Genomic DNA, 23,322 nt, shown 5'->3' on the forward strand with positions numbered 1-23,322 from the left:
ACGGCTGCAGCTCCCAGATGACCTTGTCGCCCCGAGGCGTCTGAGTAGATCATCACGTCCGAGATGGATCGTACCGTTTCCGCTTTCTCTATTGCGACCTCTCGATCAGGTTCTATTTCGATTCTGGCGAACCCCTCCGGTCTCCATGGAGGGAGCGGGGTCGGGTCAATCATCTCGATTTCTCTCAGTCTCTCCAAGTTCATTGTTTTCAACGCCTCTGCTAGAGGGAACCTGGCGTATGATCCAATATTGTCCCGCCTTCTCTGGGCCCGAAGAAGGGTGCTCCAGATAGGATGTTTTTGGGCAGGGTGTGGAGTCTTGTAATGGTATTCTGTGCACGGAAGCGTAGTCGAAGATGGATTGGCCGGACGTGTGCTTCTACATCCAGCGCAGCTGTGGCCACCGTTCGAAATGCCGATAGAACGCGGATGAGCGCAGTCCGCTGTACGGTGCGTAAGTGCCGAAGATGCGTCTTATCTCGGAGTGGGTCATGCCAGACGGTAGACGCATAGTCAATGACCGGTGCGACACACGCTTCGTAGAGCTGACGCATCTGCTCTGGGCGTAAATGCCGTAGTCCACCAAGAGCGAGGTTGACCTTTGTAGCTCGTTTGACCGCCTGCTGTACGTGTGGTTTCCATCGTAGCTCATGGTCGAAGATAATTCCCAGTAGTTTGGCCGTTGTGGATGGTTTGACTGCTTTGCCATTCATGATCAGTTCCCCTTGGCACTGTTCCTTTCTCTTGCGAGTGATGTGGATAAGTTCAGTTTTCTCGGCCGCGAAGCAGGATCCGGTCCTCCGGGCCCATGCTTCGATGCGTGGTATGTCTTCAAACTGGATTCTGGCTAGGTTCTCCTCTGCACTCCAGCCAACTCGCCAGCGAAAATAGTCGTCGATGAAGGCCGAAGCTCCGCCTTTGGAATCTACGGGCTGGTCCACCAGATCATTATTGAAGAGCGTGAACAGAATGGGCGAGAGTGGAGAGCCCTGCGCCAGCCCGGCATTGTCTAGCGGTGCTACCTCGGTCTGGTAGTCATCGAACCGGATACTGGCTTGGCGTCCGCTCATAAAGCTCGCGATCCATCGTCGGGCAACCAAAGGGATGCCCTTGGATTGGAGACGAGCGTCCAGGCTTGTCTGGTTGACTCCGTTGAACGCCCCTTTTAGGTCGAAGGCGACTAGCGTCACCACTTTTTGTTTGTACCACGCTTTGTCGATTGCGTTGGCAAGTACTAGAAGGGCTTGCTCGGTGGTGCGTCCTGGTCGGCCTCCAAACTGAGTGTCCGGTAGTAGCCCGTACTGCTCCGCGTAGAAGGACAACCGTCGGGCGACCACTGCTTCCAATAACTTTCCAAGCGTGTTGAGGAGCGAGATGGGGCGGTAGGCTCCTGGTTGCGAGTAGTCTGGCTTTCCTGGTTTCCGCAGAACTACGATCTGGGCGCATCTCCACCCTGGGGGTGATATCCTAGTTCGATCGACACCGTGAAAATCTTGGTAATGATGCTCCCGAGGTAATCCCAGAGACGTTTCCAGACTAACATGGGAAGACCGTCTTCACCTGGCGCTGTTGATGGTTTTGCAGTACTGAGCGATCGGTAGATCTCGATCTCTGAGATCGGTTGCCATGGGATTTCGGCTGGGGGTCTAGGCAGCTGTTCGTCTTCGGCGGGCGCCATCGACGGGAAGAATGCGTCCATGAAAGCTTGCGCCTTTTCTGGATTATCAGCCACCTCCCTGTCGCCGACCCGGAGCGTTGGGACGCAACCCCACGCCTCCCGTGGTTTCATGTACGACGCGGCCTTCCATAACTTCCCTTCGCCGGCCTCATCAAGGAATTGTTTCCAGTGTGATGCTTTTGCTTCTTCGATCGTCCGGGTCCACGCCCGCCGCGACTGGCGCATGTCCTGGAAAAGTGCCATGCTGTGGGGATCGTTTCGTCCTGCTTCCGCACATCTCGCCTGCCATCTGCGTCGCAAGCGGTTTACTTTGTTCTGTTGCTCCTTGAGATCGGCCGTGAACCATCGTTTAGCGTAAGGGGAGGGTCGCTGATCGGGCGTGTGTCTGTCGACAGCGATCGCAGTGGTCTTAGTGAGGTTTTCCACGGCCATATCGAGTGCGTGGGTTGAGTGCATCTCGGTCTGTTTCCCCATGAGACTTATGACCTCGTTCCCAATTTTCCCCCAGTCTGCGCGGTCGTAGGCCTTTCTTGGAGGTTTATTGTTGTTGCGATGTATCTGGAGGCTCCACTCTGAGTATGTGGCCCGGTGGTCCGAGCCGTAGTTATCGTGGTAAAGATGACACTTGAGCAGTAACTCAGATTTATCCGTCACTGTCTGGTCAATCGTGGACCTTCTTCCCGGGTGGCTCAGCGACCAGTAGGTTGAGACTCCTCGAGGGAGACATCCCTGCAGACCATGTTCGTGGAAGAAATTGATCAGTTCGCCGGCTTCCTCAACGAAGCGGGGTTGGATGTTGTTGTTCCCCCATGCCGGATGATGGCGGTTGAAATCTCCAGATAGGATAAGACAGGTGGGCCTTCTGTTGTTTTGAGTATTTTCCTGAATCGTGTGGTGGATCGCGGATAGAGTCGTCTCTGCCGATGTTCCGTCGGGATTGTGCATCGGTACGGGTGGGATATAGACCGAAAAGACCAGGATCTGGAGTTCGGCCGTCCAGATCTTAATTGCTGTTAGGTCTGGGTGGTCGCATTGCACTTGTTGGTGAGAGGCCGTTGAGAGCCTACGGTTCACATAGATGAGGCTTCGCAGTCGAGCTGAGCCGTCTTCGATTGTTGGTTTGTATAGTCGCCATGCGCTGTGGTTCACATGTGTTCGATATGCAGTGATTGGTGGTTCCTGAATTAGGAGGATGTCTAGATTTTCGCTCTGGTGGTCGTTTATGAGGGCCTCCATGCCCGCTCTCGATTTCATGATGTTCAATTGTAGGATTCGGAGAGGTTTCCCTAACATTGCGGGGCGAGAGGGCCGGTTGGCGTTGGGCACAGGGAATCCCCGGTTGGGTGTTCACCACTACATTCTAAGCACCGTGCTCTGACTCCGGGTGGGCATCTTGATCGTTCGTGAGGGCCACCGCAGTGTCCGCACCGCGCTGCTTTTTCTTTGCAGGACCACGCCTGGTGGCCAAACCGTTGGCATCGGAAGCATCGTCCTTCTTTAGCCTTGTATCTCTCTATGCGCCCAATGTACCGCCGGTCAATCAGCAGTCCATTGTCAACCATCCATTCCGCGGCCTCTGCCGAATCAAACCAAATGCCTATGGAGGCGAACGTCCCCAGGTTCTTGTCCCGTTTCTTGAGCCACGCGATATCTTCGATTCGGAAGTCGCGAGCAGCGAGATCGTTCTCGTTTGTGAGTTTCTTGATAGCACCTGCTTTATCCTTCTCGAGGTCCAATCCGTGGGTAGGGAGGTGATGCACAACTACTCCGTGCCGTGGTCTCACCAGCCTGGTCTCGTTTCCTAGGTCCCTTAGCCATTCAGTGTTGCAGCGGGCCGCCTCTGCCGACTCCGAGTCCTTAAATCGAATGATGTATCCCGTTCGAGTGGTGCCGACTCCCGCGACTTGTACATCTTGCGTGGATGGGTCGTTTGATAGTGCGTTCCGGATGTGGGTGTTCGCTTCCGTGGTAGGTAGGTATCGTCCAAAGGTGTTTTCGTTGTCTTCTGATTCAAGTGCGTCGGTTGATGTCTGGCGAGTGCTGATTCGGACGCAGTTCTTTTCTTTCTTTCTGTGTCGACTGTTCTCATGAGGGTCCGAATTGTTGACGTCTGCAGCAACCGCCGCCCACGATCGGCCCGAAGGCGGTGTCTTTAGGCTTTCGACCTGTGTTCGCAGCGCTTGGATCTCTTCCCGTAGCGTCTCATTCTGGGTCTGTAGCTCGCTCTGGCTGTGTTTCACTTCGCGAAGCTCGTTTCTGGTAGCCTGGATCAGCACGCTTTGCTTGTCAATGGTGTGTTGCAGTTGTTCAATAATTTGTCGAATCTCTTTGGTTGTCACACGTCCACTGCTGGTCACTGCGCTTTCCGGCTCTGTAGTAGTCCAAGTCACATGGCTGTTGTCTTCTTCTAGGCGTGTTTGCCTCCTGGTACGAGGGGCGTCCCTTGGTTCAGAGTTTTCTCCTGCGTCGATCGCCGCCGACCGTCGCGTGTTCCTGGTTGGAAGGGGCTCGGGAGGCCCCGTGGGTGGGTCCGCCATCCGTTCACCGCTAGCGCCCGCTCGGCACACACAACAATGATTTTATATACGTTCGGCTTCAACAAATCACCTCTGTTTGCCTCGTCAACCTCAGTATACGGTCCTCCATGGGTTACACACGGATTCGAAATTGGCTTCCATGAGAAATACACATACTTGTGTTCCGGAACCCTCTGCCAAGATTGATGATCCAATCACGGCAAATAAAACCAAAGGTTAGACTCCACAGTCACGCTCAAATAGGTATAACCTCCTCTCTTAATGGCCCAATTTTAGGGTCTGAGATAGTTTATCTGTGTAAAATATGGAAGCCAATTTCGAATTCGAGTGTATGACCGGGCCCCCAGTGAGCTCGCACTGGGCGACAGTCCTCGCCAGGCTGTTGGGACAATGGATTCATACCTTCTCGTGGTGTCCGGTGTTAAACCCCGTTGCGGGAGACCAAAGTGACCTCCATGATACAAAGGCGGTCCAGAAGTTTGAAGACATCGCGCTATTTTTTTAGCGCGATTTGCGTCACCCCCACCCATCTTCTTCAACTACCCCCTACACCACCAAAATGCGTCGGTTTGGCACTGAAATAAGTGGGAATCGAAGGCCAGGGGGTGAGCTTTCATCTGAGGCCCGCGCAGCTATTATATACGCTCATGAATGTGGTGTATCGCCCACTAAAATGGCTGCTGAGTTCAACGTCGCACGCTCAAGTATATACTCTACAATCAAACGATTCCGAGAGCACCAAACGCTTAAATCACTGCCTCGTTCAGGTGCTCCTAAAGTCTATAGGTACTCTACTATCAAATACACCTGTTTACTTGCACGCCGTGAGCCTTGGCTAAGCCTTAGTGAGCTGAGCGCCCGTATACCCAGCCATCCATCTCGATCAACAATCAAGCGATTCCTACGTTCAAAATTCCTCCAGCGCTATCGAGCAAGACGTTGTATCCCAATTTCAAGAGAGAACGCCCGCAAAGAGTCCGATTTTGCCGAAATTGGAGGGCTGAACGCTACAATTCCCAACTACAAACCTTCATCTTTTCCGACGAATGCAGCGCTCAACGTATCCCTAATTTAAACGGCCAATACGTTACCCGGCTTAGAGGAGAAGCTTACCGGCAGGGAATGGTGCAAGTTAAGGTTCATGTGAAGGATATTTGTCAAATGGTTTGGGCTGGAATATGGCTCGGAGGGCGTACAAAACTTGTGATTATGGAGCGTGACTTTTCAGAAGGACAGCGAGGTCGCGGAGGGGGTTATACAACGAAATCCTACTTGAAAGCGCTTGAAGAAGGGTTCATTGAACACTATGAACCTGGAACTATATTTCAGCAAGATAACGCTAAAATCCACCGCTCCTACGTTGCTCAGCGATGGTTTGAACGTCATGGTATACACGTAATGGAATGGCCGCCACGCTCGCCAGATCTTAACCCTATTGAACCTGTATGGCGTATGCTCAAACGTAAATTATATGAGCTCTATCCTAATCTATTACATTGTGGTACATCTGAGGCAGATTGGAAGCTATTTAGGGAGTGTATATCAGAGGCCTGGGATGCGCTAGATCAAAATAAAATTGATAGTATAATTAGATCGATGCCTCAGCGTGTAAGCGAGACTCGCAAGGCACGTGACTACTATACTCGGTTTTAGTAATTGAAATTTTGTTATATACTTTGTAGCTGGTTATTCTATATTATAGCAAAATTTGGTGCAATAATATTGCATATTGCATGCAATATATATATTTGAATGTAGGTGGGTAAAATGGCAGAATTACCCGATTAGGCGGTGTCTTCAAACTTATGGCCCAAGATGGTACCACTAGTATTTGGGAGATCAATTGGGATGGGGTGCTTCTCTAGGATAAGTGACAAAATAAACCTGTTGATTTCTAAGAAAGATGTTTGGATCGTACAAAGTATATATTTTGTTCGTATTGGTTCACTCTATGCTCCCTGAAAGACATATCGCCACCATCTTTCTCTACGTTGGATATTCTCGATTGTAATGCCAATCCAAATTTCGGCCCACTCAAGCCTGTAATGTACGTAAACCTACGATGGAGGAGGGGGCAGAGGTAGTATAGAGCTCAACGACGAGATTCCGGTGCTATCCACAACAGAAGCTTACCAGAAGAAAAGAGATATTTACCAATCAATCAGATCAGCTTGCCCATCTTCCCATGGCCAACCTTGAAGGAATAGCTTGATATTCAATGAATTTCGAGGGTTATGTATTGATCAAGCTTTGGAAGCTCTGGGCTTATGGCCAAAGACCTCGCGAACATGATCTTCGATCTGCAAGAGAAGAGGGCCCGGGATTTTAGACACTAGCCTCTTTTGTATAGCCAAAATTCGATCTGCCACCTCGTGCCAGTGGATGTCCTGGTTTGTTTCTAAGAAACCACTCTTTTCATTCCACTCAGTACCCTTGACTGGACATAGTTCGCCATTTTCCTTTCTCACTTCTCCATCCACAATTACAGTTTTGACATCGCGTATTGTGGAATGTAGCACAATAGCCATGACAGGATCCCGCTGAGCAACACCAATCATAGCGGGACTGAGAGCATCAAATATCACTAGATCCGCCTTTTTGCCCACTTCAATGCTACCAATGTCATGCTCCATGGCAAGGGCACGGGCACCATTGATAGTGCCCAAGTTGAAGGCATGAGAAGTTTTGTGTGTTACATCTCTGGGCCATATTCCGCTTTGGATGTGAGTTTCACTTTCAATCCCTCTTGCTGTCTGTAATGCCATCCGCATCTCATTTACCATGCTGCCGCTTGTTGCTGAGTGACAGTCAACACCTAGAGAGCATACTCTATCGATACCGGGAAGATCTTTCCGGAAGCAGACTGGAGGTCCAACCGCCATAGCAAGTTCGGTATTCGGCGTAGCAGAGACAAAGCAGTTTGCATCGTTCAGTAACTTGACATCTTCAGAGGTAGCTCCACCACCATGGGAAAGTACTATGCCTTTCTGTAACAGGCCATAAGACTTTAACAAGGCAGGTAGACTCTCACTATCCTTGACGAAGTTTTGGATGAAATGTGATGTAATTATCTTCGTGCCCAAGGATTTGACTTTCTGGAAAACCCCCAAGACAACGTCTTTGGGAAGATGATAAAAGTCAAACCCGAACCCCAATCTGACACGACAACCGGGGTCGTTGAGTGGTTGCGATGTGGCAAGTTGTTCAAAGGTTTCCATAAGCCAATTAGGCAAAGGCTCGGGCAAAAATTCAATCTTCGGCTTTGTACTTGCAACAATGTAAACCGGAGTAAAGCCAAAGATTGATCGGACGCCTGAAGAAATTGTCCCGGCTATTGCGGACCAGCCTTGAAGCCGAAATGAGAATTGGAATATCTCATAGGGGACTGCTGCACTTACTGTGATCTTTTGACCAGTTCAAATGAGCATGGTCCAGAGTGGTGGTTGTTCCGGCATCGATAGATTCCATGCTCCCAGCTAGATTCGCCCAAAACATATCTTCTGCTTTGAGTTCCATCCCTGCGGCAATTACTGCTTATTATTAGTAGTTTATCGCTTCGATTACCATTTGAGGGCACGAACTGATTGCAAGGTACGGAAAGAGAGCTGCGTTCCCGAAGAACCCCTTGAGAGGCGACTGCCAAACATGGCGGTGTGTATCCACAAATCCAGGGGAGATGACCTTATCAGTACAGTCTATGACAAGACATCCGGGGGGCGGAGGTATGCAGGCCTCTATCTTAGATATTCTGTCCCCTTCAATAAGGATATCAGCCAAATAGGGTAATACATTGTCCTTCTCGCCATGAACTAGAACGACTCCTCCTCTGAGGAGCTTTGAGGCTTTGTTGCGAGCAGCTGTGCCTCCTCTCGGAAACGAGGACATATTTAGACTATGGTTGTGTGGGTTGTTGAAAGGGATATTCGAGTAATAGGGCTATGAGCCGAAGTAGAAATGGATAGGAAGTTATGTAGATTAGGGATGTAAAATGAGATTGGGGACAGGCTTTATATATGAAATTTAGACCGTGTAACTGGCAAGAACGCGGAAGATGAGCAACTCGTGATTTCTGCCAAACTGAAAATATCGTCGGCGTTAAGAATATAAGGTCGCTTTTTCTACTGTCTCTGAAGCTTCCCTCCTCCCTCCCCCCACCCCCCCGGTCAGAGTGCTTGAAATACGCTCATGACACCATACAGGTAGCCCAAAACGCTTTCAATAAGATCCCGTAACATACTCACCACTGGAGACAATCCATTATGTAACATGTAAGTATTCATTTATCTACCAAAATTGTGTGGTGGCAACTCAGTGCAGCTTTGGATTCATAGAACCTTGTAAGAACTTCACCAAATAACTTCCCTTTTTGGAAAATGATACAGGGAGAATATTAACTTCTGTATATGTTAGCCTTCGGAGTAACTATGCATGACGGCCCGTGGGCAAGTTGTCCAGTGGCCTCTAAGCGACATCTAGATCCACTGCCAAATGTCTTTAAGTACGTGAAGAAACCATGGATATCTAAATTTGTTCCTGATCTAGCACTGAGAATGACTAATCATTGATCCACTCCAGACAACTTCTCTTCCTGGAAAGGATGAACTCTATTAAATCGACGAAAAGTCTATTATCGGATACTTTGCCCGCGAAGCATAGTGTCAGACGGCCTTGAAATACACCGACTGGATATCTTCATTGAGATACTAACAAAAGAATAGGCGAATCTTCTCTCTGCGTTGGACTCTTAACCATTTTACTCTTTTGGAAGTACAAAACTGGTATGAGCCTTGGAATTTTGTGCATTGGCTGGGCGCATTCACCTGTGGACGTTGGTTTCATGTGGGTCGATCGAACTTTTCCAAGCTAAGGAGACACTATTACATCACAGAAAAGGTACTCCAAGGCGTGCCACAGCGTTGAGCTCTTAACACAGCTTTGCCCTATCCTGGGTGTATGAATTACATAAATTATCGACATAGTTGAATGTCAATACTTCATCGCGGAACTTTAATTTCTATGTTTGAATTACTAATCGTTCCCTAAGAATCATAACTAGTTGGATTACTCTCAAGAACAGTAAGCCGACTCAATTCCCCACTCGGCATATGAAAAATTGCTTATAAATCATACAGCAATAAAGACTAACTGGAACCCGTGCGGTTTGAATCTCTTGCATTCAGAAGCAACAGAGAGTCAAATATAATACCGATGGTAGCCGATGCATAGCGACATTCTAATTGGTATCTGTCAAGACGGCTTCCTTTTTAGTATCCTAGGACCGACGTTGCTTCAATACAAAACAACAAGATACAGCTCTACCGTCGATACCGACCCACTCGAAAGAGCTTCTTAATCTAGATACAGTAAGCGCCGGAACCTTTCTTTCTGAGATTGTACCCGGACCTTCGACTAAATCACTTGGACTTACTTTAGAGGTACCGTTAAAGCAAGATCTACACTGGCACTTTCTATATTGTGATGCTCATTACATGTAACAAAACCCAGTCAACCTTGTCAAAGACACAAAAACCTGCTCCTTGCGAAAACAATGTACAATGACGATTTGTCCAAAGACTGACGCTATAAAACGAAAACTGTTCTTCGATACGTGGCGGTGAACCATACTATTTTCCTGCCGACAATAACGTCGCTGAGGAAGTCAAAGCAGCGACTTCTTCGACTCGGATACTCACCACCGCTTTTTCACTTGCTAGATCGGTGATCGCCAGTCGGCGCTCAATCTTGCTAAGCTTAGACAATATGTAAGCTGTCTGAAATTGAAACTTTTCCGTATAGTATCAGCTCTTGCGTGGAAACAAGTTTGAAAGAATATTCATATGCTAATGAGCCCAGTGAATACTTTCTGTTGCAGTCCAGAGGTAACATGAGGCTATATATGCAACGAGATGATCAAGTTGATTGAACTTCAGCTCGGTCCTTTATATATTTACTTCGGGAATAATTTCGATGATTCGGCTTGTGTTCTGATCTGCACCAGCCTCATATCACAACACATTCAGTTCCATATGCAGCGGCAGAAAGCTATTCTGAATTTCCAGTGTAGGGCAGTACGCTGCTTACTGTGAATATCTGGCTGGCCTAGTGAGTGGTACATGCTTCCAGATAATATGCCTCAAATTGTTGGGCTTTTTTTGGATTGGATTCTTGGCTATGTCCTGCTTATGACAACTCGAGGGGAAGTTGTATTGGGGTTGCCTCACGTGATATATATGCCGACATTACTGAGGGCTTTCTCTACAACTGCCTCACGAGAGTCAATTTCTTGCTTCTGTAGCTATCTCGTCACCACCCACGCAACCAAGGCTCGAATTTGTCCCTCCCCCTTTCCCTCTGTATATAGAAACCATTGCAAAACAGACACATTGCCTCCCTAACAGGGAGCGCGGACGGGGCCCTATCTGACGCTATGGTCTAAGACCGCAGCGACAGGTGACCCGTTACGGCCAAACTATTGTCTCCTTGTCCTCTTGACTGCATGAGGTCACCAATAAATGTGTATTTAGATCCAAACACATTTTTGTACATATCTTTGCCCGAAATATCTACTCCCTGTTTCCTAGCAACCACCCTGTGAAAGCCGTAAAATTTCTTGGGCCAATTCTGGTAGTAGAATTATTCTAGAAATAGAATTATTCACTGAATTATTTTTTAGTTGAGGTCGTAATGTTAAGGGGTCATTTGTTTTCTTTTCATTAGCTCGCCCCCAATAGCCCTCATCTTATAAAACAATAGAGAAAAATGTGTCAAATGAGGAATTGAGGGTACTGGCTGGTATTGAACATGGCCAACAGAATTAGATGATTGATCGAGGGCGTTCCAATCGATTGAACAATCTCAAGGGCCCCTATACTTGAACTATGGCGTGATATGACATGGTGGTATTCTATCAGTCCTTCATTTCGTCAAAATTTACTAAGCGTAACGACGTTGGCTTGATTTACGCCTTTCAAGCCCTATCCTTTGCGCCACTGCTAAACTGTGCCAATTCTATTGCAACTCAGAGGCATGAACTAACTGTTATATCATCCTACCCTTCTTCTTGGGCGGATAATCGCCACCTGATGACCAGAGCTGGACGCCGAATTTGAAAGCAATGCGTGCCTCTATATTGCAATGTTCACGGCCGGACTGGGACCACTTGAAGATTCCGCCCAATACAAACGAACCCCTCTCTCGAAACTAACCCACATCAACCACCTCGTGCCTCAGACCGTAGATGCGCTTCAATCGTTGGGGATATGATACTTAGCACTTGATGAAGCGCCTTCAAGCCAGGTTACTGAACAAAAACTTACCCACGAGGAACAGCTACGATATAGACAGCTGAGATGATATACGGAAAAGAATTATGCATGGGCTCATAAGGAGACTCGGCATGTACCAGGACAAGTATTGGTAAATCAGTGAGAATTGACCTCTCGGCTTAGCCGTCGGGCGTTGATTTATTGTGTGTGTCCGTAACCCAACAGTCGCGTCGTACAACACTCCACATTTGAAGTCTCTTGAACTAGAAAGTGCCAAGCTAGAGTAGAAGAAGCTTCGCATACGTCAAGAAGTAGGTCTCGTTGTTGTGATATGAGACTGGTGCAGATCAGGAACCAAAACCATCGGAATTAATCCCGAAGTAAGTATATAGAGAACCGAGTTGAAGTTCAATCAACTTGATCTTCTCGTTGTATATATTGCCTCATGTTACCTGTGAATGATTAAAAAAATAACAATTCATACCTCTGAACTACAACACGCGTCTGAAAAGTATGGGAATGTGCCATTTGGTGACCCTGCGTGATGCGTGCTATTATTGCCTTGTTGGCTCTTTAAGCACACCGGAAAGGCCCACATCACACAACTTCTTCAATCCGGAATGGGCCAGGTCACATGCCGGGTAGATGAGAGTTTCCGGGTGGCGGTGGGACGCCAAACCTCTGTGAGTGGATTGTGGTCTTGGCACGGCTGCATGTTAGAAATCCCGCCACCAGCAAAGCCCGAGAGGAGTTTAAGCCAATCCCATTTCAGTAACTCAGCGAAATATTTCAATCAACGAAGGTTAGCTCTCTCACTGTAGCGCAGAATGAGAGTGGAATGTGGATTACAAATCGCGCCTGTGTCATTGCTCTTTCGTGCAATCGTCAGATGGGTAGACGTGGGCTGACAAATGACTAGAATCGGATCGGCGCAATGTATGCTTCGAGATCAAAAACCTTCTCAAGGTTTGAAAGAATTAGCTAATTCGTTACTGGCCCAGACCCATCGATGGCCCTCCCCGATTCACAGAGACGTGGTGATTCATCGACAGCGAAAACCTATATAAGTAACCTGTTGTGTCCCTCATTAGAACATGACATACTTAATCATCAGCTTACTTTTCAATTGGACGGAAGAGCACGCCAGAGGCTTATCGATATATCACGACCGTGAAATTCTACTCCATGTCGGACAATATAGTCTTGGTAATTGGGGGCACTGGTGCCCAGGGAAGACCCGTTGTCAAAGGTTCTCCAATCCTTTCCAAGAATCCTGGAAAATAGCTAACGAGACACATAGCATTGGCATCAGGTAACAAATATACAGTTCGCGTCCTTACCAGAAATGCTTCTTCGAAAGAAGCGACTGAGCTGGCAGCAATTCCTGGAGTGATAATCTTTGAGGGAGAGACCTACCACGAACCCACCCTTCGGAAGGCCTTAAGAGACGTGTCTTACGTCTTCGCCAATACAAATGGCTTGGCCATTGGTGAAAAGGCTGAGATATACTGGGGCATTCGCCTTTACGAGCTAGCTCGTGAATTCCGGGTAAAGCATTTTCTTTACGCCGGTCTTGAGTATGCTTCCAAGCTCGGGAACTTCGACCCTAAATATCGAACCGGTAATCTAGACGGCAAAGGGAAAGTGGTCGATTTTATTTCTCATCAACCAACTGCTCCAATGGCGTGGTCTATTCTGACATCTTGCCCATACATGGAAGGTCTCTCTGAGTTCATGCGGCCTTTACCAGACCCACATGATCCGGGCACGATGGTCTTCACGGCGCCTCTAGGAAATGGAAAGTGTCCGTTAATCTATCTTGAGGACTATGGCCAGTATTCCCGATGGATGTTTGACAATCTTACGAAGAGCAGAGGTCTAGAACTACACGTCGGCACAGAGGATATTGCGTGGAAGGACCTCGCAGCAGTCTTCACAACAGTGACGGGCATCAACGCAGCCTACAAGGACGTCACTTTGGACGAATACTTTCAGCTTGGCATTTGGCCGGATGCAAATGCCATACTCGGTTACTCTGCCGGTTATGATGATGGTTCTTTCATGACCGTTCGGGAGAACTTTTCTGGGTTCTGGAACACCTGGAAAGATAATCTGACGAAGAGGGATTATCAGCTGTTGGATGAGATTCTGCCAACCAGAGTGAAGAGCGTTAAGGAATGGATGGTGAAAACAGGATACAGGGGGAACTACGCATCTGTTTTAAAAAGCCGCCGTGGTGTGATTGAAAAAAGAAGTATGATCTTGTACTTAACTCTTGCGTTTGGTTATTTAATAAAATCGTCCATTTCGGCCCCGAATCTGTGGTTCCTAGTCCCCAACATATATGTTTCCTTAGGTCGGATGGTTTACAGGAGACTATGGTGCGGTCCCTGAGAGCCAGAATGTCTACTGTGACCAAAAGAAATCAGCTCTCGCATTCCTAGGGATATAGCAGAGGCCCTCGGAAACTCAGTATCGGTTCTGGGAGCAAGCAATGTCTCTAGGGATCACACGAACTTCACATGGTCGACAAACGCACTTAACGTCCGCGCGTGAAGGCCAAAAAATATACTCTTAGTGCGTAGGTTTGTCGCTTCGTGCATGGCCGAGGAAATCCAGGGTGTAAGGCTCATGGCCCTATTCGAGAAATTTGGTCATAATCTACATATGGGAAAATTTTAGTACTTCTCGCAGTTTAGCGTGCGATCACTGTTTCCCACTCATCTGAAACAAAACGGAGTAACGCACCCTTCTCTACGTAGCTCCAGCTCCGACTTTCGTGCCAAAATAATGGGCCTCTTGGGCCAACATCTCCTGCGGCTATCGGCGGCAGTTGGCCTTGAATAAATGAACCTCCTCTTGCGCCACAGACAAAAAACGGAGACATCTAGTCACGTCTTTGGCTTAACACTATTCTGTGTTATCTGACAAGGCATTGGCATTTTTTTTCTTGACTATCTTCACAGATCTATCACGACTTTCCCAGTTAGATGACCACCTTGCAACCTAGCGCAACCCTCTATTAAATTTTCTGGGATGTACTCACTACCCACGGTCACCTTGTATGTTCGCCTCTCTTGAGTAGCTCAGAAACATCTCTCGATTGTTGCCCATCAGTTTCCACGATGAAGAAGACCATCAACTTCCTTCTCAACGCCACGGTGGTCTTTTGTCGTGTTGCAACATAACAACTGTGAGGAGGAGGCCATGTTTCTTGACACATATCCATAAGAGTTCGTTTTATAGTATGATTTGCTGTATCTCTTCCTGATGTTGCAAGATCATCACGCACGAAAAGGGCTTACCAGGCAGTTGAAGGCGATAAAGGGGCGGTGGCGGCCTGAGACCGGCGGTACTCTTTGGCTAGTATCCACACTCGCGAGTCGACGTAAGGGAGTAGTGACGGGAATTTTCTTGACGGTCAAGGAATGTCCTGGAGTAAACCTCGGAGAGAGGCGAATGGAGATCCCGCCAGAGCGGAGGATTTCACAGATCCTGAAACCCCACAGCGACCGATTTTAGGTGAACATGAAGCAGGCTCAGGCCACCTCAGTTCTCTATTAGTTAAGCAACCGCCCTACCAAAGATAAGGTGCTCTTCGAAGCAATTGGAATTCGTTGGAATTCGTCACCGACAAGGTCTCTACGCGTAGATAATCAGCTTCAGTGTAATAGATTAGTGCAAATACTCTGCTCGGTATTTTGTTCTGGCGAGACATGACGATTGGAAGACAAATTGTGGGATAACGCGGTATATTTAGCAGGAGCAGTGTGAGAAATACAGTGAGAGTAATGAGGATTCCTGGCGTTTATGCGCAAAGTGTTCATTGAGTATTAAGTTTGGTCCGGATTCGTACGGCTTTATCCTCTATCCCGGGCTTGCCATAGTCATCCTTACTAAATCAATCGCGAAGTTCTCCCCACTTCTTCAGGCTCTTTTTGTCATGGTTTTTCATTATTTGGCATGATTTATCACGATGTGCTGTGCCTTGTGCACTTGTAGAGCAATCCAAGATAGCATACGCTAGTACTCCACTCAGGCGAGTAGGCAACAAGACGAGATCAAGTGGAATAAATCCTAAGGCTTAAGTACCAATTTTTTCTGTTTCCATTATCACTCGTCACATTCTGAGCTTGTGAGAAGTAGTCTATTAGTCTTTGATTGAGAATTGAGATGTGCATCGGTCATTGTCCAAATCAAAGGAAAGTATTTGTTGTTCTCCTTTACTTAAAGTAACACTAGTCATCCATGCCAGAAATGTAAATATAAAGGTCTCCTTTTCCTCTCTTTTCCTCTCTTTAAGCAAACTTTTCCGTCTATAAAACACAAGCTTGTGATGTTTACATCTGCTAGAAACAGAATATTTGAATGAAGAGCCGGGAGGTGAGTTTCAGTTTTCCTGCACTGCTAGCGACGTACTAAATTGCGAAATCTCTCTATATTTGAGAGTAGCTGTTAAACATTCCCAATGTAAGGTGTGCCTGAGGTTACTCGTACGGCGCCATAAGCTTATTTCCAAGCACCCTGGCAGAAGCCCCCTCTCCCAAGACAGTAGTATGGCACCATGGCTTCAACTCGGTCTCTTTGCGAAGAGTAGCGGCAAAGCAGCGGCTCCAGCCCCGTCGTGGGAAATGCCGGGAGATATCTTCAATGGTCAATGAATGGACAAGTTCGGTATGGGCACCAACGTTGTCTACTGCTCGTTAGTTTTTATACGAAACAAAAGGAAGCTTAATACCACCAGCTCGGAATCTTATCAACCTACCCAGGTGGTGGCGAGCTGTAGCAATTGCCCGACGGCCGTGATCTTTCCTTCATCGCGAAAGTCCTGATGCCGAATTATAGCTTCAGCAACACTCTCTGCAAGGTCAGGAGCGGCGGTCGCCTCTGGTGCCGATGTATTCGAGGTCTCTTGTAAGACGTTCAATGCTAGTAAGCCGCCATAGAATTCAAAACTTAATTTTGTTTTGGTTATGTTTTCTTCCGTAGAACCGATATCATGTAGTAGACATGTAAGGAAGTAGGCCTCATCTGTGAATTCCCAAGAAGGAAATAGGTGCTTCTTTATGGCAAACCCATAATGGTAAACACGAAGAGAGTGGTTGTATGTGGGTACCGGGAGGTTAGATTGCGCGTATCTCTTGATACGCTCAGAGAGTGCTGTGTCCGGGACTGGAATCTCTGAGACTGGAATAAAAGGCGCAGCAGTCGAGGTCGTAGTTGAGAGCAGTAAAGATGCGGATGCAGGGACAGCGGTAAACCCATAAACTGACACGGAGTCAAGGGTAATGTCAGTCGGTGCAGAAGCAGGAGCCATTTCGGTCGATCCAAATATAGAAGTAATCCCACTAGTTATAAATGAATGGTGTTCATACCAGTCAAGATCACCGGCAACATTGCGGTTTTTATTTGTCTACACAGTAGTATAACAAAATTAAATTAACTGGGCCTAGATTCCGATGCTGACAAAAGCTTAATCTTAATAGAGGCCACAGCATGATCATCCCAAGGGCATCTTTCGTTAATGGCTTGTGGTGGCAACACTTGGAGAACGTTCCAGTGATGCGCTCAACCTTGTGTAGACGGGCCCCACCGCGGACAACTGCCATTCTCGGACAGCCCATGTGATCGCGTAAAGGCTAGTTCTGTAGCCATTGTTTAATTACATCGATGACTCACTCCACCAATTGGTAGAAGATTTCCCGCCACGGAATACGACAAGATTACAGTGCCGGGCTAGGCAAAGATTGCTAACGTCCTTCCAAGGTAATCTTGTTATGCACATAGTAATGGACACATAGCCGCCTGATGTCTGTGCGATCGACTTTTTAAAAAGCGCATGTTGTCTAATTGGCAACCAGAAATGTTTACGATATTTCAGCTTCGTACGATCTACATTTGCTCGCGACGCAGCGTGACGGAGCTTTTACGGACTATCGTGGAAGCGATGATCTACCCCTGCCTACAGGTCACGCTATGTCGATTCAAAGTAAAGCTGAGATGTCTTAACATTCAACTTTACTCTTGAACTTTCAGGTAGCCCGTCATTCCTTCGCTGCGGTTGAGAATCTGTCTGCCAATCCCAATTCGTGGTATAGCATCACCAGATTTCAATCCACTCAACCAGCTTTTTGCAGGACGCCTGGCCGGGAATTTGACAACTAAATGAATACACGATACGACAGGAACTCATTATTACGATCGCTTTCCCTCGCTCACTCGATAGGACTGAGAAGAGTGAAGGGTGAGTTGCGGTGGATGAGCTGCATAGGTAGGAATATAGACGCAGCAAACTTTCTGCCCCCCTTGGTCGGGACTTGTTCTTAAGCATTACGACAGTCTACATGAACAGCCATGAGGAATACTCGGGACAATACCACCAGAAACCTTACGAGGAAATTGACTTTGTGATCACGCTCGCTTCCGGCGCTGAGTTGATAGGATGCCAGGTTGGCAAAGGGCTACCTCGGATTTGTTTCAAATTATCCAATGAGGATCTGCCCTACCATAAAAAGTCCACACTGAAGCCCGACTACGGGTGTGATCCTTAGGGTATAAATCACCCAAGTCGAGTGTTGTCGCTTCAAAATATGCCTTGGATTATTTCGACAGTGTCAATGAGCTGCGCACGAACGTACCCTCATCTTCTTGAAACATGAACGCCCTAATTCAAGAAGTGCAACAAGACCGAGAATTTGTTCATAATGGCTGCCACAAAACTCAGCGGCTTGATCCTCATCATCCAACGGAAACTAAATGAGAAGCCAGGCGCGACTTGAGGAACCGATACCAAACATCCAATTTGTCCAGTTTGCGTGGTCTTTCTGCTGCCAGTAGTTCTGAAGAATAATGGCGGCATTGATTACATTCACACAATGTGTTTCCAACCAGAACTCCTCCAAACATTCACTGAGAAATGCCCTCTGGCTTTCTGAGCTGCACTCTAGGCCCGCAATAAAAATCGGCCAGAGAGCGCACTTAAAAAGGTCAAGATCGCTGCGCAGAGAACCAAGAGTACGAAGTAGATCGTCGATCAGATCAACGTTCAACGGACGTGTCTCTTGCATAAGAGTACGTAGCAATCGCTGACCATAAATGAGAGAACTGATTCTGTAAGCTTCCGACAAAGTGCATATGGCGTTTTCGCACGAAAGGAAGGCCCTCCGGCTGCGAGAGACTTATTGCCCAGTGACGTGAATCGAAGTTTTGAATGAGTTCCAATGTTGAAGTGATATAGCTTTTGTGGGCCTGCACGGAGGCTGCTTCGAAAGACTCTAGTCTGCAGATGATATCTCTTTCAGCGGATAGAAACCCAATTCCCTGAGCCAAAACCACTGGACAACCAACAAATACTTGGCCTAGGGTCTTCTCTGCCTTTTCAGCACAATAAAATAGATTACTCTTTGGGCCCGGCTTGATCCATATCTCGAAAAGGTTGCCCCTAGAACCTCAATCCTTGAATCGATTAACCAGTGAGTTTGGAGCGCGAATCTGAATAGAAGAGCTCACATATGAATTTGCTTCAAGATGTATTCCATCACCCCGGTCACAATTTTGTCGCTATCTGCTGCCTCTGTGTCTAAGAGGGCACGATTGGAGGCGATGAGGGTTTTCGCACCCTCCAAATGAGTCTCCCAGCTGTCGTTCCCAGATTCGAAGAGGTCAAGAATAATCAAAAGAAAAATGCTGGCCAAGGTGATGTTGACATCGGACCGATCTGGATTCTGCAGAGAGAAAGATAGTTCCTCTATGGCTTGATGTTTGAAAAGAAACGCGGTATGGTTCGCGCGGTGAAAGCCGGGGATATTTCCACCTGCGGGAGTGGAGAAAGCCCGAAAAGTATTCGCAAAGTGACGAGCGGCGAGAGCGAGCATTGCCTTTTGCAGCAAGCTATGTTGTAAACACAAAGGGACGAGCTTCCTGAATGGATTTTCCGGGCTGTCACGTATCATGAGTAGCTTGCAAATACGTTCATGATCTGATGAATGCGTCAGCGTCTTCTACTCTTGTTAATTTTCCCCTCTCTTCTGTCTCAGCTACGACCCACAATAAACGATGTAGCCCTGGCTTGTAGGATTCAAGTCTTTGAGAATCGGATCTTGCATTTCATTTGGCAGGCTTATTAGGCCGTCTGTATGACTTTTTATATTGCCAATTGATGGGTTAAAGGACGCTGACGATGGTTGAACGTCAAACAAAGCACGAAAACCGCAAGAGCGAGAAACCTTACCAACGAATTTGGGGCATTGAGGCCTAATAGAGATAGTCGCCGGCGACCCACCGAATGACCGGCCCTGCATCTTGCCGCGGATGGCTACACCTTGAACCCACCGAATCGGTCTCTTGTCGAGACAGTCCAACCCGGCATTCTGGCACTTTAAACAGGGGATACCGCACTTATCGCACTGGACGCGGCGTCTGCGGCATGTCCAACATTCCTCGTGGGCGGCGTGTTCCATCGGAATTGCTCATAAAATCTATGATCCGGAATGAAGTAAGAGTCAGCAATTTGTTTCCGGGAAGTTGCCAAAAGGATCGTGTGAGTGCCGGGAATTCTAGACCTTGCCAAACGCGGGTTCGGGGCGGTTTTTATTTTTCCTACCCGCCCCAACGCGAGTTTTGCACTCCGCAACCCCGCCCGCGGGCTTGTGGAAAACCTTCACGGGTATCCAAACTACCCGTGAATGGATAATGGATACCCGTGAATATACACAATTGATACGTAATATATGATTAGTCATTCGACGTATTCCTAGTGATTTGTTTTGATATAGGTTTCATATTGACAATACGGTCTATCATGGGCATAACCTCTTGCGACCCGAAATATCTAACGTTCATGGACGGCAGGTATTTCTGATTTTGGACCGGTTGTCTCACCCACCCGGTACCAACTAATGCTATATCTGGATGCCTCGAAATTAAATGTGTACTCAGGAACAGCATTGATGAATACTGCCGAGACCATGAATTAGCTAATTCAGAATCACATTCTTCGAATCCACCATGGCTCCGATGAAGGCCAAAAACCTGACTATCCATAGAGTCTTTTCGTGTGCAGGAAGCTTTTGGAACACATTGAACGATCGGCCCGGAAACCGGGAAAGAAAACGGCACTCTGGAAAGAGACATATACGGTGCCATGCTCGTGGCAAAGCGAGAACCGAGGGCCTATTACGAGAAGACGTATCGTGATCACGGGTTTCTCTACAACACGGCGGCTTTACTTGCTCCTCGAATATGAAGAGGCCGATCGATATCTCCATGAGTGTAAGTATACCTGGCTCAAACTCGGGAAACCAGCCATTATGGCCGTGGCTCCCTAAATGACACTACCTTACAACGGCGTCTTGCTCAGTTTTGCTCAGGGAGCGAGGGGTGAGCACTCAACGAAAAGAGCAAGTCACGGGATGTCTCACATAATCCTGTGTGTATGCATTTCATAGTCTCTCCTAATGCCGAGAGACTGGGTCAGATAGCTAGGATGATCGATACAGGCTCTGTTAACGCATTTGGTGGTCAGGCCCTTGACTTTCGAAGAGACGGGCGGAACAGGCTTAGATGCATGCTCGAAATCGCAACCGGGGATAAAGGTCGCGATTGATTTTGTTGGAATATAGAGCCGTTATCTTGAAAGCTTTCCAGAATACTCTATTCGAAAAGAACCATGCAATTTTGACACTTCCAAGTCATTGGATCCGTTCATGATATTGAATAATACTACATACTAATTCTTTAGTTATCGTTACGCCATGGAAACGATGAAGGGTTACTCATGTCACACAGAATGTTTTGGTTAAGGTACCCAAAGTCGTACCACCCGCGCAGGTCGTCGATAGACCCCAGGTAAGGAAGCATGTCCAGATTTTCACTCAATGTATCAGCCTCCGATCTCATACGTCTCTGACCTTCGCCTCTGGAAAGAGGGGTACTTTGCTGGATTTTTCACTGACGCTTGGTACTTTGGATAGCAATCCCAAAACATGATGGGCGATTGTCTGAATCTCTCTCACATTTCTCGCCGCTCTCGGCCATACTTCGCCTAGTTCTTTGAGGCATCCAATTGTCATTCGGATCTGATTTCTGGCGATCATCATATCCTTCCCTTCCAACAGGAAGTTGCAAGCCGACAACAACGCAAGCGTGCCTTCGCTAGTCATGCAAGTGACGAAGGGCGTGTGGTGGAACTGCCGGGCCGGCAACGCTAGGAGACGTATCTGGGCCTCGACTGAGCGTAAAACGCACACAGCGTGAACGTTGATGAGATCTGTTCTAGGATTATCTGGTGGTGGCTCTCGAGCACAGCTTGAGACGTCCTCCACGGGGTTAAATCTGAGGTTCGAGAATGGTCGGTGCAAGCAGATTGCGGTTCTGCGATTGTTAGAATCGCCCCTTTTTTGCAGCCCTTGGAGAAATATCACGAAGACACTTACACATGAATAAGCAAATTGGCTTGGAATAGGAGCTCATTGACCTCCCCTGTTTTGCTCATGACTTGCTTGCGGCTTTCCGGCAATAAAAGCAGCCACCCGTTCAAGATCGAGTCAGCAGTTTGAATTACAAGCATCGAGTCTTCCTTCATCGCAATCTTTGGGGCCATGGATACTGCGAATGCTGTACATCTTACAGCGCCAATGAGATATGCAAAGGATGAAAACTCAAAATTATCCGGAGCGAATTCCCGATTTTCCCAATCTTGTATGGTTTTTGGCTCTGGAATATCCTGGATAAAGTCAGCTAGTTAACTGGAAATGGCCTTAAAGTCCTATTTGTTATACATACGCCTGACTCGTATTCTTTCTCTTCGCAAGGCAAGCCCACGGTAGATTCTATATCTACCACCTGAAAATTCGTGGTTCCTTGAGTTCCCGCATAGTAAGCATCCAGAATGTACAGGGTCCACCATGTTCTCCTCCAGCACTCTTGTAAGATGAGGTCTTCGGCTCCTTGGGTCGTGGAGAATTCTTGGCAATTCATCTGCAAGTCAATGGCTAAGCGAGTCGCCTGGTCCATTTGCCTCCTGGCTTCGGCTTTGTAGTCATACCAAAATAGAGCAACTGAATATAGAAGGCGACACTGGACCATGATTGGGTCCGTTGATGATACTTGAGAGAAGCAGGACTCGGCATAGTCCTTCAGCAAGTCTGACCATCGTCGCGCACTATAGATATACCCAACCAGGCGAATAATAGCTATCAGCGGCATAAGAGTATCTTGCTTGCTCTGGTCCTGATATAGTCTCATCAGGTGGTTTTGTGGAGGCAGGAATGGGTGGAATGTATGGAAATTCCTGAAATAGGAATTGATCAGGACATCATTCGAAAGACTGCAAGGCGAAACCTGAGTGGCCAGTGGCGACGATGTGCCGGATGTTGCATCCCCAGTCCTGAACCCGTCGAGCAGACGATGGCCATTGGACGTGCCCGCCTCAGGGAATTGAGACAATCCTACTCCTTGGGCTAGCTGAAGATCTATCGGGTACTGCGGACTAAATTCTTCGATCTCCGTAGTATTGGCTGCAGCGGCTATTCGTTTGCGCCGCTCTGCGAGGGCGGCACGATCTAGCCCACCACGGCGCGATGGAGCATACTGGCACTGCTTGCCCACTTCAGTACAGCGACTGCAGCACGGTCGCTTCCCGTCGCATTTCAAGTGCCGCGAGCGACAATCTAGACACGCAAGAGACGAACGTGTTGCTCTGCCATTAAGTCTTGGCGTTTTTGGATCCATGAGGGTGAAGTAAAAGGAGATACGTGAGATCTCGTCAACGAAGACGGGTAACAGTTGAAGCGCGGGCACTCGGGGTATCCGTGGATCCGCTGGGAACCCTTATTGCTGCTATC

General features: G+C 47.7%; 6 protein-coding genes across 6 annotated transcripts; 2 read left to right on the forward strand and 4 right to left on the reverse strand.

Moving 5' to 3' along the window:
- Positions 1-6,457: 6,457 nt before the first annotated feature.
- Positions 6,458-8,099, reverse strand: N7509_006471 (uncharacterized protein; the record flags this gene model as incomplete). The annotated part of the gene is made up of 3 exons (XM_056631108.1): positions 6,458-7,545; positions 7,613-7,744; positions 7,796-8,099. The coding sequence occupies 3 exons, from the start codon at positions 8,097-8,099 to the stop codon at positions 6,458-6,460; spliced, it is 1,524 nt and encodes a 507-aa protein (XP_056488369.1).
- A 4,565-nt stretch (positions 8,100-12,664) lies between these two features.
- N7509_006472 (uncharacterized protein) lies at positions 12,665-13,873 on the forward strand (the record flags this gene model as incomplete). The annotated part of the gene is made up of 2 exons (XM_056631109.1): positions 12,665-12,679; positions 12,764-13,873. 2 exons carry the CDS (start codon positions 12,665-12,667, stop codon positions 13,871-13,873), a joined length of 1,125 nt encoding a protein of 374 aa, XP_056488370.1.
- A 2,093-nt stretch (positions 13,874-15,966) lies between these two features.
- On the reverse strand, positions 15,967-16,796 carry N7509_006473 (uncharacterized protein; the record flags this gene model as incomplete). Its single annotated transcript, XM_056631110.1, has 2 exons — positions 15,967-16,172; positions 16,241-16,796. 2 exons carry the CDS (start codon positions 16,794-16,796, stop codon positions 15,967-15,969), a joined length of 762 nt encoding a protein of 253 aa, XP_056488371.1.
- Positions 16,797-17,823: 1,027 nt separating this feature from the next.
- On the forward strand, positions 17,824-18,030 carry N7509_006474 (uncharacterized protein; the record flags this gene model as incomplete). Its single annotated transcript, XM_056631111.1, has 1 exon — positions 17,824-18,030. One exon carries the CDS (start codon positions 17,824-17,826, stop codon positions 18,028-18,030), a length of 207 nt encoding a protein of 68 aa, XP_056488372.1.
- Positions 18,031-18,231: 201 nt separating this feature from the next.
- Positions 18,232-19,938, reverse strand: N7509_006475 (Zn(II)2Cys6 transcription factor; the record flags this gene model as incomplete). The annotated part of the gene is given in 6 exon segments (XM_056631112.1): positions 18,232-18,583; positions 18,605-18,656; positions 18,673-18,853; positions 18,880-18,970; positions 18,989-19,457; positions 19,527-19,938. 6 exon segments carry the CDS (start codon positions 19,936-19,938, stop codon positions 18,232-18,234), a joined length of 1,557 nt encoding a protein of 518 aa, XP_056488373.1.
- A 1,434-nt stretch (positions 19,939-21,372) lies between these two features.
- N7509_006476 (uncharacterized protein) lies at positions 21,373-23,209 on the reverse strand (the record flags this gene model as incomplete). Its single annotated transcript, XM_056631113.1, has 3 exons — positions 21,373-21,850; positions 21,913-22,202; positions 22,262-23,209. The coding sequence occupies 3 exons, from the start codon at positions 23,207-23,209 to the stop codon at positions 21,373-21,375; spliced, it is 1,716 nt and encodes a 571-aa protein (XP_056488374.1).
- Positions 23,210-23,322: the final 113 nt, after the last annotated feature.

This window comes from Penicillium cosmopolitanum, assembly GCF_028827165.1.
Source record: "Penicillium cosmopolitanum strain IBT 29677 chromosome Unknown utg000007l:1.0-333516.0:1.0-333752.0, whole genome shotgun sequence".
In the NCBI taxonomy this organism is placed as follows: Eukaryota; Fungi; Ascomycota; class Eurotiomycetes; order Eurotiales; family Aspergillaceae; genus Penicillium; species Penicillium cosmopolitanum.